Here is a 15,298-nt window from a genome sequence, read left to right as displayed (position 1 = left end):
TGAAAATGCCCTATATTATATATTTTGTCATTCCGCAGTGATGTATAAATTTTGTTAACAAAGAAACAAAGCTGTGCAGGTGAAATGAAAGACAATGTGCCGCCTACCTGAAAAAAAATGTTATATAGGGCTTCTTTTTACGGAAAAATAAAATTTTTACTTTCCGGCGAGCATCTAAGAGCTCATCATGCTCCCCCCCCCCATTCCCAAGACAGGTCTTTGATGGGTCCTCCTCATAGCGAATTTATAGTGTAAAAAAGAATAACAGAAACAATGGGATGTGTCCCGTTACCCCGTGAAAGCGCCCTATCGGAATATATTTACACCTACTACTACACCACACATGTACCTCGTCCATATTCCTCTGCGGAACCTCTAACGAATTGGTACATGCGGGAATGTACGTGTAGTGAAACCTGACGTGATGTTTGTTTCTGTGTAATGCTTGTTATGTTTTGTGCTGCCATCTACCACCGGTTTTTCGAATCATGAGTGAAGTGTAATGATTGAGTAATTTATCGTTGTAGGCCTGTTGCTCTCTGTGGCGAGACTTTTTAATGGGGAGATCGGCTCGCATTTGCGCCTCGAAGTTTGGAGCCACAGGAAACCAACTTCAGCCGACCACCACTGCGGCGACGGTGGGGTTCGAACCCGGATCCTCGCGATGCGAGTCCGTCACTATGACCACTCGACCACCACAGCGGAGAATATATTTGCCGAAACTCTGATGAACACCCTGTGATTCAATGATTAGCATCATGGATGTCATCAAAAATTCAGAAAGATACACGCGATATTGGTGAGCTCTAACTTCGAAACTTGCTGAAAGTAACTCGATGATGAGCGATTTTTCACAAATTGGTATACGGCTATTTTTTCTGTTATTTCATTTTTGGCTTCAGTTTGTTTGTTTTGACATCATACATTGGGCGTAATTCTAAAACACTTCTCTTTCATAGCATCAGACTCGCGTCTTCGCTGATTCACTTAATGCTGTGGGCTTATTCTCGAAATAATTAAATAACAGAAAATCATCAGTAACCAATTTGTTTAAAACCCTTATCATCGAGTTACTTTCAGCTAATTTCGAAATTACAGTTCACGATGTCGCGTATATCTTTTTGAATTTTAACGACATTCAGAGCTGCTGGAGTTTTTTATATACAGTAATAATACCTCGGTTTTCGTTGACTTCGGTTGCCGTTGGTTTCGGTTTTTGTTGATTTTTTCGGCGAAAAATTCGTTTCGGTTTTGTCCGTTGCATCGGATTCCGTCGATGTGCCCATTTGGCCTCGATGCTAATTTTCGTTATCCTGCTCAGTGTGGCATTGTTTCTCGTTGAATGAGCATCATCTTGCTCATCTAGCCAAACAATTCCACGGAACCAAAGAAAATTTCCGGAGCCAGCAGCCCTTCGAAGAAGAAGGTCCATAACACGATCGAGTTAAGAAGGAAATCATTGAAAAATACGAGAGTGGCATTAAAATTGCTGTAATCGGAAGCATGTATGGGATGTCGGTCGCCATCCATGATACGTTCCATTATGGCGGAAAAGGAAGCAATAAAGAAAGCTAAATGAAGCGAAAGGTTTGAATGTGTTAACCAAATAGAGATCGCAAGCAACTGAAGTTGTCGAACAGTTATTACTAATGTGGTTCAATCAAAAACAGTTGCGATTCTGTTTCGGAGGTCATCATACGTGAAAAGGCCAAACTGTTGTATGCCGGTCTCATTAAGAAGATACCTCCGGGTGCTAGTGTACTTACTTATTTTAAGACTAGCACAGGCTGGTCCGAAAAATTCGAAAGGTGTACTAGCATGCACAGTGTTAATAAGCACGGCGCAGATGCAAGTTCGGACAAGTCTGGGGCAGAAACATTTGTGTCCCTATTCAAGTGGACTCGGATGGTACCCCAGGAAGTGACCCTAGACAGCGCCCTGGTACCTAAGATCCTTATGGAGGGGATTCTCCCTTCGAAACAATAATATCTGCACCCCCTTCGCCGTCCTGCATACGCCTAGAAGAGTCTTCAGAAAGGTGCAAAAATGTAAATTCCATGTTAAATTTTCATTTATTCTTTACATTAGTCTCTTATATATTCATTTTTTTTAAATATTAAAAATAATAATTTCTTATTATTTTTAGTATTAAACACACTATTTTTATTCTCTGTAAAATGGGTTTTTTTGTGTAATTTTGGTGAGTCTAGAACGAATTAATTGGATTTACATTGATTCATAAGGAAATAATTGCCTCAGTTTCCGTCGGTTTCGGATTTCGCCGATTGTTTTCGAACGGATTATCGACGAAAGCCGAGGAATCACTGTATGTAAGTAACACTATACATCTGGCAATCAAATAATGGGAGATACAATTTATATTTCTTGTGCATGCGCAATTAGTAGTCATTTACTAAAAATACTCATGTTTCATTGAATAATGATTTGCCACATTTTAAATTTATGTACAGTGTGTCTCACATATAAGCGCGCTATGTTCTCTGTAAATTTTGTAAAAATTGGTTGAATACTCAGCATGTAAGTAAAAAAATCAAGATTTGGAAATCGGAAATATTCACTCAACGAAAATGCACTCAAATATTGCACAAAGTTAGTAAAATATTTTTTTCAAAGTTGCAAGTCATTTGCAGTTTATTATCGTACGGGGGGGTGATCGAAATTTTTTCTTCCTTGTTTAATTTTTTGTCGGTCCCTTAAACGCACTCGTAACTAAATTTTCTACGGAAACGGGGTGCGTACCAACACATGGTATATATATGACCGAAATTCCAGAACGATTCGCCCAGTATTTTCGTAGAAATTCGTAGAAATTTCTATGAACTCCCAAAAAAAAGTCAGTCTTTTGGAAACATAGTGACAACATATACAGTATTTTGTATTTCACTAAACACCTTAGTGGCCATTCAAGTATTACGTCAACATCGATGGGGGGGGGGGGGGGTTCCGATTGGCTGACTTCTGATGACAAGGGTGGGGATTTGGATAATGTTTACGTCATCAACCACCCTTTATGAAGATATGAAATATTCTTAATGGTATCTTATTCGGTGCGCCCAAAACGGAAAAACCTTTCGATAGTTATTGGGCACCTGAACTAACATTCTCCCTATTGATAAGTCCCCTACAGAGCCACTTTAGTGATCTATAAATGTTTCACGGATCTTTCAAGTGCCCAGGAAATGTGTCCGGGCCACTTACGTGCTTTGGAACTGCGCAACGCATCACTAAATTAATCCGTAATTATGCCACGGATCACTTAAGTAATCAGGGAATGTTCTGCGGGTAACTTGAGTGATGTAAAACCGCACTGGGGGACCGCTTAAGTGCTCTAAAATTGTACCACATGTCACTCAAGGGATCTCTAAATGTGCCACGGATCATTTGAGTGTTCTGGAACAATGTCGCGGGTTACTTAAGGGATCTTTGAATGTACCACGGACCACTTAAATGCTCTGGAATTGTGCTACGGGTCATTTAAGCGATCTGTAAATGTGCCGCTCAGTTCATTTTTACAAAATTAGGTTTGGGGGAGGGGATGCCACATGACATAACCTTCAGGACTACATTTGGGCCCTGGGGTCAAGGGTTTACTATATACGGCTTAAAGGGTGGGTCGAAATGAATTTCTTAAAGACAAATTTTGAGTTCTTACCCTTCAAATAGCATTAAAATTAACAGATATCGATTATAATAACACATATAAAGGTATTTTGTTTCGAAAAATTTTAATTTAAAAAAAAAATGTTTTTTACATTGAAAAAATTTGTTTTTCGTCTGAGAGGGAAGGCGCGCATGATCCCTCTGTGCCGTCCCCCCCCCTCCTCCCGCGTACGTTCCTGATCCCACCAGTATGCGTTAGGAGGTAGGGGGCAGTGCGGGCGGGTGGTCACAGTTTTGCTGACAAAGTGGGGAGCGGGAGTCAAAAAATGCTAAAAATTTGCTGTCGTAATACTTGAACGACCCCTTATACGTCAATATCGTCAAACGTGTAATTAATTCCCTCAAACCAGGAAGGGCGAAAAAAAAAAATCACATCATCACAAGTTCCTCATGTGACTTTCCAACAATGTGAGCATTTCTTTGTTTAATGAATGAGAAAATGTATAAAAAGAAAACAATTTTCCGATAAACCTTAATCCACCGACATTTGTCGAAGAATTCTCCCCTAATACCTTCCCTGAGGTTAAAAGTAGAACAAAAAAAAACAAATAAATAAGGTTTTTCTTAATGCTTTTCTTCCGACATTATTTCCATTATTTTCGTTTTTTTTTTCCTTTTTGAAGTCTTCATTATTGATAATCGAAATATTTTCTCTTTTTTTGCTCTTTTTTCTCTAAATTTCTTAAGCCCTTTTCTTTCTCTTTTTCCTCCCAAGCCCCTTGTCTTCTTAATAACGAAACATCACTAAACTTGGACTAATCCTTTCGAGTTTTTCAATGTCTTTAAGATGTCCAAATAAAAGAAACTATAATTATTATATAAAAAAAATAATAATAATTTCCATAATTATGAAAATATATTCCTCTTGAGGGTTTTTTTTTTCCGAATCGCTAATTAACGTCGATTTTGTTGTTGTTTTTTTAATTATTAATTATGTTTCTTATCGGGTGTTTCAATGAAAAATGTTTTTTTTTTCTGATTTCACGTTATTTATCGAACTATGTTAATTAGTGATTTCTAAAATGACTTTTTTTTTTGCATTTTGGTAATTAACTCGATAATTTATCATATCTTATGTTTAATCTTAAATTATATAGTCATATAATAAGAATAAGATATCGTGTGTGGAAAAAAAAATGAATATGTGGGCTAGGACAGGGGCGTACGCAGGGTCAACTTTTCGAAGGGTACAATATGGGCTTGGGGGAGCACAGAAATTTTCCTCCCGAGAAATTTTGTGTTATTACCCTTCAAAAAGCATTTAAATTAATATATATTAGTTAATATAGCATATAGTGTTTTTCGATATTACAATTTTTTACCCCATTGAACATGGCTTCGCTGGCTCTCGATTCGGGAATTATTTCTGATATTTTTGCAATACCAGACTTCTACGGAGCAGGATGGCAGCGTCTGGTTTACAATTTATCCTGTGTATCCGTAATGATGAATCAAAGAATGTATGTATCAATGAGATACCAATTTTTTCACCGAAATATTAACTTTTTTCTTTTAATTTTTGGTCGGATTGGGGGCGGGACACGGACCCCCTGAACACCCCCCTCCCTGGGAATACTCTGGGCTCGGAATATTTTTGCTGCGTATGAAATTGAATTTATGTAAATTTTTAATTCAACAAATTTTCAAAAATAGTAAAAGAAATTGATGTGGGATGTTGTCTCAAGCAGATTCAGTATGAGATTGGACGTGATTAAATGACCGGTTTTTCTAACTAGAGATCGTAGAAGCGTTTTCTTAGTTGCTGTTCATTGGTATGTATTGCATTTTCACATATTTTTTCTGGATTTTTATTTAAATAAAAATTCCCCGTTTTTAATCCTCTCAACGGCATTGACGAGATATTTTGCCTTCTTGAGAGCCTTTCTTATTTAGCAACGGCCAGCTCAGGTATTTTGCGAGGCTGAATTCTGAATGGGACCCACCATTTACTTTGTGCAGTGGAACCTCGTTTCTGCGGCGCTCAGACGACTTTCATAATTGTATGATATTTAGCTTCGGTTGCAATGGGTTCCTATACATTAAAATGTTGAATTAATTCATTTATTCGACGTAAAAACTCAATTATTCGACGTTTTTACTTAAATTGACAAAGGTCGATAGAGCCTGGTGATGCACGGCATGAAATAGGAATGGGAAAAGTGTTTATTGCTTGTTTCTGAGAATACGCAAATGCAGAGAGCCCCAAAAGAAACTGGTTTCAATTGTTTTGACGGCCATATGTCTTTTCAGATTTTTTTTCCTCCCAACGTTTTCAATGGATCCCCTACACCACAGGTTAAGAATGTCCATTGCAAGCATTGGGAGGGTACAGGTATGCTGATAAGAGACTTATACGGTACATGGTAAGTTCTTTCGATCATTTCCTGTAAAATTTATCTCATTGTGATGCTTTGCTTTCTGGTTTTGTCGAATCCGCCGTCCGTAATGTAAAGAAAACGAAAAGCGCTTTCTCTAAAAAAAAGTAGAAATTTCGGAAGAAAAATTCGACATGTATTTTAAATTACTGACGAAAAGTTGATCTTGCAAAACGGTTGAATATCCCTGTGTCAACTTTGAAAACGATTATAAAGTAGAGAAACAAAATCAAAGACGAAGCTGCTGGTTGCAAATCCCTTCACTGCCAAAAAAGAATGAGAGTCCGAAATGGGAAATTTTCCAAGTAAAGAAGATTTGCATGCAGTGTTTCAGCCAATGAGGAAATTTTCTGCTAAATTTTATTTCTTAAGTGATTTCAAATGCGATTTCACTTTTGTACCGTCAAGTATGATTGAAATTATATTTTTTTCAATTACAAAATTGGAGATGCAATCAAACACATTGAGTTATATAATATTTTGTATGTCTGTATATATATAAAACGGGGAAGTTGTTGTTTTTTTATAAAACGTTTTGAATCGGCCTCTTGAACGTCGAATAAATAAAGTTCCACTGTACATTCTTAACTACGTTAAAATTGACGAATTTTTCGAAGACTCGAAAATGTCAAGAAAACAGTCATTTTCTGGATCTTTATGCAGAGGTGAACTCGAAAAGAAAAGTCATCTGGTGTCCGCCGTGACTCGAACCCAGTCTCTCTTGCATTCCGGAAAAAACATACTACCATATACACCACTGGAGACACGACCCTGCCTTCCTTATTTCACGCGATGTGGCGTGAGACGCTGAAGTATAGGCATAAATAGCTCTCTGGCAGGGTGTTCTGTTAATGGACCGACAAACTCAGAGGATTGTAGTAGACATCAAGAGGAGCAAAAATTGCAATGGAACATGGTGTCGCTAACCACGTTGACGCAGTGAAAATAGCGAAAAAACGCATGCAGGTTTCGACGTCACGCTGGAACGACAAAACGTACAATAACAACTACAAGAAGATTTATTTGATTAATTATTACAAGTAGCGGCCGCTGACGTCATTACACAGTCTACGCGGTCGTAAAAACGATTTCCGGACGCGCTCGAAGATACCAGGTATGCTTTTGATGTCCGTTTCGTCGCCCGCATCGCGTGATCCTACCCCGGCGTATGCGTTTCGCGACGCTGCTTACGTCAGATATGGTGAGCGAACCCACGAACGCATTCAGCGATCAACCGACATCCACCTTTCGTCTCCTCTGGACTCAAAGCCTACATGCGTTTTTCGCGATTTTCACCGACATCTGTTTAGGATTCTTTTTTCCCTACTTTATTCCACGCAAAACGAAATTTCTTCAAAACTATGCAATACATTCTCATTATGAAATGTTTCAATAGCCTGTCAGATAACATTAACTGTGCAATGAACTAGGATCTCGACTGTATGCGCAGATTTTAATATATAAAATAAAATATGTAAAAAATAAATTTTTGTCAAAATTCACGTATTGTTCCATTAAAGTTGCCATATCTCAGAGAATATTTTGTTTAGATTTGTTAAACATTTTGGTTCATTTTACTGATAACAGTCATAGCATCATACAATATCAAAACTATTCGAATATATAACAGCTGAAACTAACGGACAACGCTTCTTTCCCTCATTTATAATGTTACTTCCCAACTTTTCTTCGAATTTTTAAATTCAAATATCTCAGCGAATATTAGACATGAAAACGTGATTTTTTGGGGGCCTCACGGGAAAAAAGTGTAATAACTTTCAAATTGAGTTTAGGACAAGGGGGACCTTATAAAAATTTAGATTATTTTTAATTTTGTGACGCACTATTTTCACTCTCAAAACTGGTGCAGGGTGATTCTTGAACATAGTTTGACTATTTTTTTAAATTAGAACGACTCTGCGACGAGTAGTTGATGAGCTGAAGGCCGAGTCGAGACTTACAAGACAGCCTGTGTAATGATTATTTATAGTATTTGCATGCATTTGAATCATACTAAGATTTTCTATTAAAATGTTCTTTTCTCAAAACCATGGTTTCCTCCATATAAGGAACATTTTCCCCCAATACAACTTATTCAAATATCCTGAAATTGCATGTTTTTCGACTCTTTGGCATTAAATACGTAAGTTTTTGCAGTAAGTTCTTTCGATCATTTTCTGTAGAATTGTTTTTCGGTTGTGGAGCTTTGCTTGCTGGCTGTGTCAAATCCGCCGTTCATAGTGACGAGAAAACGAAAAGCGCTTTCTCTCAGGACAAAGAAAAGTGGAAATTTTGTCGTAATTCGTCAAGAATTTTGAATTAACACTTTCGGGTGTGAGCTATTTTGACTATGTTTGTCCCTGTGCACTGAGGGTTTTTGGCCCTTTTCATGATTGTTTTAAATACTTAAAATTCATATACATCTCAACAGTTTTTTTTAACTAGAAATTTCAAACCCTTTTCTTTCACAATATAGCAATTATTTAAATTTACTAATAATTATACAAATACAAGGTCACAACAGGCAAAATGCCCAACGAGGTGGCTGAGAAAAAGATGCCCATAAAAAATATGGATGTCTCATAATATTAATATTTAATGAGAAATAATTAAAAAAGTATGTTTTAAAGTTTTAATAAAAGTTCCGCATAAGGGAAAACATTTTTTAACATAAAATTTACAACAATTCTGAATAAAAACTTATCCAAATGTTGTACAAATATCTAAAAATGGTTTTTATAAACAAAAATATCATCTTGTCATCAACAAACATGGCTACCTTACCTAGGAAGACAAATGTTTTTCAACTATAGTTACTACTACATCATTTCATAAAGGTACATGCGTTGGCTGCTGCCATCTATTGGTGTGTGTGTATATATATATATTAACTAGAAGATTTATAGATTATGTTTAAAAACACTGCGAACACACGCATATATTTAGCCATTTTATAGCTACTAGAGTTAAAAGGTAAGAAGTGACCCGAAAGTGTTAATGACGAAAAGTTGATATTTTTCCCCAAATCGGAAAGATATTATTGTAATTTTTCATCCAATCAGTGCCGTCTTAACGCATGGAGAGAAGGGGCCTCACAAAAATGAGATTTGGTTGAAATTTCCTAGAATTTACTTGTTAGGGCCTCAGAAAAACCACTTCGCCCGGGGGGCCTATGATGCTCTTAAGACGGTCCTGCATCCAATATTATATTGTCGTGTCCCAAAGGTAATTTTCTGCTAAATTTTATTTCTTGGCAATTTTTGGAATGCGATTTATTTTATTTTTTTGGTTTCGAAAAAAAAATTGAAGTTAATATTTGCAAAAAAAATCTTGTTAAATTATATAAAATGAAAAACATATATTTAAAGTGCCTATAAAATCAACAGAAATTTCAAAATTTTCTTCAAATATATATATTTTTTTTTTACCCCAAATGTTCAAAAACGCATTAAAAATATATATAAAATTGATTTTCCGTCTCTGTGTGTGTATGGGACCTTGAACGATAGGCTACTTCGAAAGTTTTTCAGAGCAGGGCAAATGCTCGAAATGGGCGAAAAACTGTCGGGAAACAATGGTTCCTGGGCCTCAACAATCACTTTCGGAATGTTTACTTTGATTACCGTGCTTCCCTAGTAATGCATTTCCGACTCACTTTTTGTCACTTTTTTAATGCTGCATAGTATGATGTATAATATCAGGCCTGTCATTTAGGGGGGATCAGGGAAGCCGCCCCCCCCCTCCCCGGCTTTAGAAAATACACTAGATATGATATATATGTATACAAATATAGAAAAATGTGCAAAATGAACATTATGAAAATTTAATATTTGTCGGGTTCGACCATGTATTTAGGCTATGAATGTCATGTTAAGCCAATGTCAGGGTTTTCCCCCTGATGAGAGAGCCCTAGACATTGGCTATGACTTTTTTCATTTTTGATTTCCTTTTTGAATTTTTCATTTTTTAAATTTTTCATTTTTGAATTTTTCATTTTTGAATTTTTCATTTTTTGAATTTTTCATTTTTTGAATTTTTCATTTTTGAATTTTTCATTTTTGAATTCCTTTTTGAATTTTTCATTTTTGAATTTCTATTTGAATTTTTCACTTTTCAACTCCTTCTTGAATTTTTAACATTTGAATTCCTATTTGAGTTTTTCACTTTTCAATTCCTTTTCGAATTTTTCATTTTTGAATTCTTTTTTGAATTCTTCATTTTTGAATTCATTTTCGAATTTTTCATTTTTCAATTCCTTCTTGAATTTTTCACTTTTAAAATTTTCATCGTTCACATTTTTTTGCTTTCCCGTCCACATAATTAATTTGTTTTCTGTTTTTTCATTTAAAAAAATTGATATTTATACATATATCTATACATATACAACATATATCGAGTACATGTCCTTTACCCCCCCCCCCCCCCTTGCGAGAAAAGTTGAAATTATGGCCCTGTTCTTGCCGTTATAACGGTTTTTTCTCTTTTCAATCCTCTCAGTAATTAAAGAAAACCAGGGCAGCACCGGGTATTATAGCCTGTTAAAAATAACTGGAGTAGCCGGGAAAACCTCAACCCAAAAATTAACATCTGCAGCCTCAAAAAAAAAAAACAAATCCCCAGGGAGTAAGTATTTTAAGGGTCATTTCCCATCAATAAATGAAAATTCCCGTTATATAACCCTGGGCATATTCCGTCCATATCCATAAAAAAAAATTATATTCATCTATGAATTATGAATTTATTTATTTTTTCCTATAACAAGACTAACTATATAGCCTTCCTCATTCTTTAATAACAAAAAAAACAAGGTGCGACCCAGACAAGTAGAAGTGATTCACCCCAGGAACGCTTGAGGGCGCGCCCAACCATCAACAAATACCCATCACACATACACACAAGGAGCGATCCCTACACAAGAATCATTTCAGCCCCGATTCTCATTCAACTCAAGTCGGGCGCTTAGCGCTAGCTCCTGCCGCTTCCTATATTTATATATCTTTTTTTCACGGGGGGCCCCCTGTAAAAAAAAAAAATATATCGGAAGTAAGAAAAACTTTTATTCTTCGATTTCTGGAAAAAATATTTCCGTAAAAATGGGGAAATAAGCCCCAAAAAAAATAGTTAAAAAAATCCCTTCTTAGTGACAAAGCCGGTCGAGGGAGACATTTCAATGTGATTATACAATTTTTTGTTGTTGTTGTTATATTACTACTGGTATTATTACCTTTTTTTTTTTGCTAGTCAGAGAGGAAAGGTAAGAAAAAACGGGCCCTAGAGGGCCCGACAAGAAAGTGTCTTGGGGTATTGACCTCCAAGAATAAGAATGACGGTGGAAAAGAAAAGCCAACCACGTGACTACTACCACCAGTCGGTTTTTCAAGTTCAGGGTTTTGGTTTTCGAATAAAGACTAGTCGCTAGATAACTACCAGCGGAGGAAGGTGCCGTTCGCCGACAATCTCGGTAATGCTAGTGAGGTACCACCACACCGGTTCTGGTTACCGATAAATTTCCGGTGCTCGAGGGACAAGACAGGTAAAAAAAAAAAACCTCGTGTTTATAGAATCATCGCGTTCTATCCGTCTTTGAAAGTGGTCCATGGATATTCTGGAAAAAACATACATAATCAGGGTCCGGCCTTGATTATTATTCATTATTACTACCATGACTGGATATTATTATTATTATTACGTGTGATTTTTTTTTTTTGATTGTTTGTGGTGGTGATGTGTGTGCTTTGATCACGCGAAACATGCGATTGTATTTGGAAAATGTGGGACCTTCTCGCACGTGACGCTTGACATCGGTTTGAGGATTTGACTTGATTTGTTTTGACTGTGGCCGCCGAGAATCAGTGTTATTATCAAATATGGTTGTTTCCAGTAAGAATGGATTTGTGAGGTTGATTGGGATTTGTTTATTTGTTTCGTGGATCTTCGTCGAGGCGACAGCCCAAGATGGTGAGTCTATATTTCATTATCCATAATTGTTGATTATTTCGATTCTAATCATAATTGTTTCTGATGGATGCCAAAGTATTGATGGTAAATTTAATTGATCGCGGACAATTAAGAATCACTTCTGACAGATCCCAGAAAATTATGGATCATTTTTGAAAGATTCCAGATAATTATTTTTGATAATTTTCAGAGGGTCATTATTTTTGAAAAATGTCAGAGAATCATTATTTTCGAGAAATTACAGAGAATCATTATTTTTGATAAATAACAGCGAATCACTATTTTTGATAAATTATAGAGAATCACTATTTCTGATAAGTCCCGGAGAATCACTATTTTTGATAAATCCCAGAGAATCACTATTTTTGATAAATCCCAGAAAACCATTTTTAATAAATTTGAATTGAGGATTATCTATGGTTAATCACAGATAATTAAAAATTATCTCTGATAGGTACCAGAGAATTAAAAAATTTTTCTGGCAGATCATTATTATTATTTCTGATGGATCCTAGAGAATTGAGAACCATTTCTGATGAATCCCAGAGATTCAAATATTATTTTTGATGGGTTGCCAGAGCATTAAGGATTATTTATGATCAATATAGAGGGGGAATCAAAAATTATCGCTTATTGGTTCCGGAGAATTTAGAATTATTTCTGATGTGCCAGAGAAAATTATGATTATTTTTGATGGATCAGAGACATTTAAGTGTTATTTCTGATTAATCACAGATAATGAAAAATTTATATTCATGGATCCTAGAGTATTGATGATTATTATTATGAATATCGGAGAGTAATTATTATTTCTAATGAATCCTAGATTATTGAGGAATATTTATATGGATACCCAATAATTATTGTTTTCTTTGATGTGTAAAATTAATGTTCCTAATGGGTTCCGGAGAATTCGGAATTACTTGTGATTCATCACTGAGAATATTAATTTCTGATACAGAAAAATCTATAAAATTGAGCATCATTTTCTGGCAGATCAGGGAATTATAATCATAGATTTAAAATAATTATTTCTGATGGGTCCCAGACAATTAAGAATTATTTCATATCCGCAAAAATATCGAATTGAATCAATATCAGGTAAATTCATGCCCCCCACCAGGGCCGCAACTAGGGGGTGCAGGTGGGTCTCGTGCCCCCGGACGCTGGACCAGAGGAGGCGCAAACTTTATTCTCAAACCTCTTCTTCAACATTACAAGGGGGAGCCAAAATGCGCACTTGCCCCGGGCGACCAAGCATCTAGTAGCGGCCCTGGCCGCCCCCCCCCCCCATTCCCTTTTTTGCCTCCGTTAATATGTGTGAGCCTCCCGTTCTTTTTTAAATGAGTCCAGGATTCTTTTTGGTGGGCATCCCTTTATATTAATATTTCTGTTACAGTAAAACCTCTCTATTGCGGACACTGGTGGGACAAATAATTCCTCCGTAAAAAGACAGGGTGACTGTTTAGCAGGGGGTTTGGGGAAAATGCATGCTTTTATTATACACTGGGAAATAGTTATTTGTCCGTGTGTGTAAAAGAGGGGCTAACTGCATCTGAAGAGTGTCCGTTAAGAAGGGGTTTCACCGTATATTTAAAGATGTATAAAATTGGGTGCTGTGTCCCCCCCCCCTTTCCCGCGGTGAAATATGAGTAGATTGACGAGTCTTTCTTCTCAACTTTTCAACTGTATATGGCGCATGCTCTATCGACCATTGCCAGTTTTAGCCGGGATCAACGGCGCTGCAATTAGTATTCGTTGATTAACTCGGACAATAATTATTCTGAAGCTCCCTCCGCCCCTTCTTACGGCTTTGACGAGGATTAATTTTTAGAGGAAAACAAAAAAACTCCGCCATAAAATTCAATTTTCAGTGAAGTGGCGATATCTAATCCCCCCCCCACCCCTCCCTCGGCAAAAAATGACCGCGGCTCCTACTTAAGGTCCCTTGGTCCTTCATCAACGGGCCCTCGGTGGAAATATCACTAATCATTCCGGACAGTGACGCAATCACATAAAATACACGTGCACTCTGACGCCGGGATAAGCATCTATTTTGACTTCATATGTCACTAAACTTCTTAATAAACAAATGAATCAAGGGACCTTTCTGTATGCCGGAGCCCGGGGCACGATAAACCCTCTTCTACCCATCTAACCTGGTTCTGGAGGGAAAAGCCGTAGTTAGGAATAACTCGGATGGATATAAGTTTTCCTCCGTTTTGCCATGTATCATGACGCGGATTGTGACAATGCTCATTAATTTGTTGTCATGATTTGGTGATTTTTCGAGTCAAGTTTGGGGAATTTATAAACGTGTGGGGGAAAAAGGTGATAGAATGAACGACGAATCTTATCGTTTGATGAAATTTACGATGATAATCCTGCGTTTTTTATCTTAGGCCGGGATTACACTATAAAGTTTTATAAAAGATATTTTATAAAAGTTGAAAAATTCAACCAATAGGCGCATTAGTCGCATTCAAGCAAATGCAACCGGTGATCTTATTGGTTGAATTTTTCACGTTTTATCAAAGAGCTTTCACAAAACTTTTATAGTGTAATTCCGTCCTTACACTTTAAACGTTTTGTAAAAGCTCTTTGATAAAACTTGAAAAATTCAATCAATAAGACCACCGCACCGGTTGCATTTGCTCGAATGTAACCGATGCGCTTATTGGTTAAATTTTAAAAGTTTTATAAAAGTCTCCTTTTATAAGACTTGAAAAATGCTACCAATAAGATCATCGGGTGCATTTTCTAGAATGTATCCAATAATCTTATTGGTGACATTTTGCAAGTTTTATAGAAGTACTTTTATAAAACTTTAAAAGTGCAGCCAATAAGACTATGTATCATTTGCGTGAATATAACCGGTACGATCATTGGTTGCTTTTTTCAAGTTTTATAAAAGAACTTTTACCAAATTTTTATAGTTTAATCCCGGCCTATGCACGGGACTGGACTTTAAAAGTTTCATAAAACTTGAAAAATACTGGCAGTAAGCTGTTCGGTTGCATATGCTTGAATGTAACCAATCAGTTAATTTATTGGTTGTAGTTTTAAGTTTCATAAAACCTTACAAAACTTTTATAGTGTAATATTGGCCTAGCAGCGGAAATTTTATTGTTTTTTTCCTGTGTAAGCAGTTCGCATACACCCAGACGAGTGGAGTATATTCACTTAATGGTCCACCTGTCGTCCATGTGGGGGGAATATTGCGAAGACATTGCCGCAGTGTTGGATGACAAACATTTTAATAAACTGGATTAGTGTTGACTTTC

The 15,298-nt window shown here is 36.5% G+C and overlaps 1 protein-coding gene across 1 annotated transcript in view; it reads left to right on the top strand.

The window, feature by feature from the left end:
* The first annotated feature begins 10,977 nt into the window (after positions 1-10,977).
* LOC149079515 (uncharacterized) overlaps positions 10,978-15,298 on the top strand; it is a 263,269-nt gene continuing 258,948 nt past the window's right edge. Inside the window, exon 1 of the mRNA XM_089240164.1 lies at positions 10,978-12,014. Within this exon, the coding sequence (XP_089096290.1) occupies positions 11,924-12,014 (91 nt within the window). The 5' untranslated portion in view covers positions 10,978-11,923. The remainder of the gene's footprint in view (positions 12,015-15,298) is intronic.

The sequence above is a fragment of the Pholcus phalangioides genome, unplaced genomic scaffold (assembly GCF_987345545.1).
Source record: "Pholcus phalangioides strain wild (caught in Gottingen) unplaced genomic scaffold, Ppha-v1.0 ptg000012l_1, whole genome shotgun sequence".
In the NCBI taxonomy this organism is placed as follows: Eukaryota; Metazoa; Arthropoda; class Arachnida; order Araneae; family Pholcidae; genus Pholcus; species Pholcus phalangioides.
The sequence above is the reverse complement of the archived record's forward strand: the minus strand, read 5'-3'. Positions and strand labels throughout refer to the sequence as shown.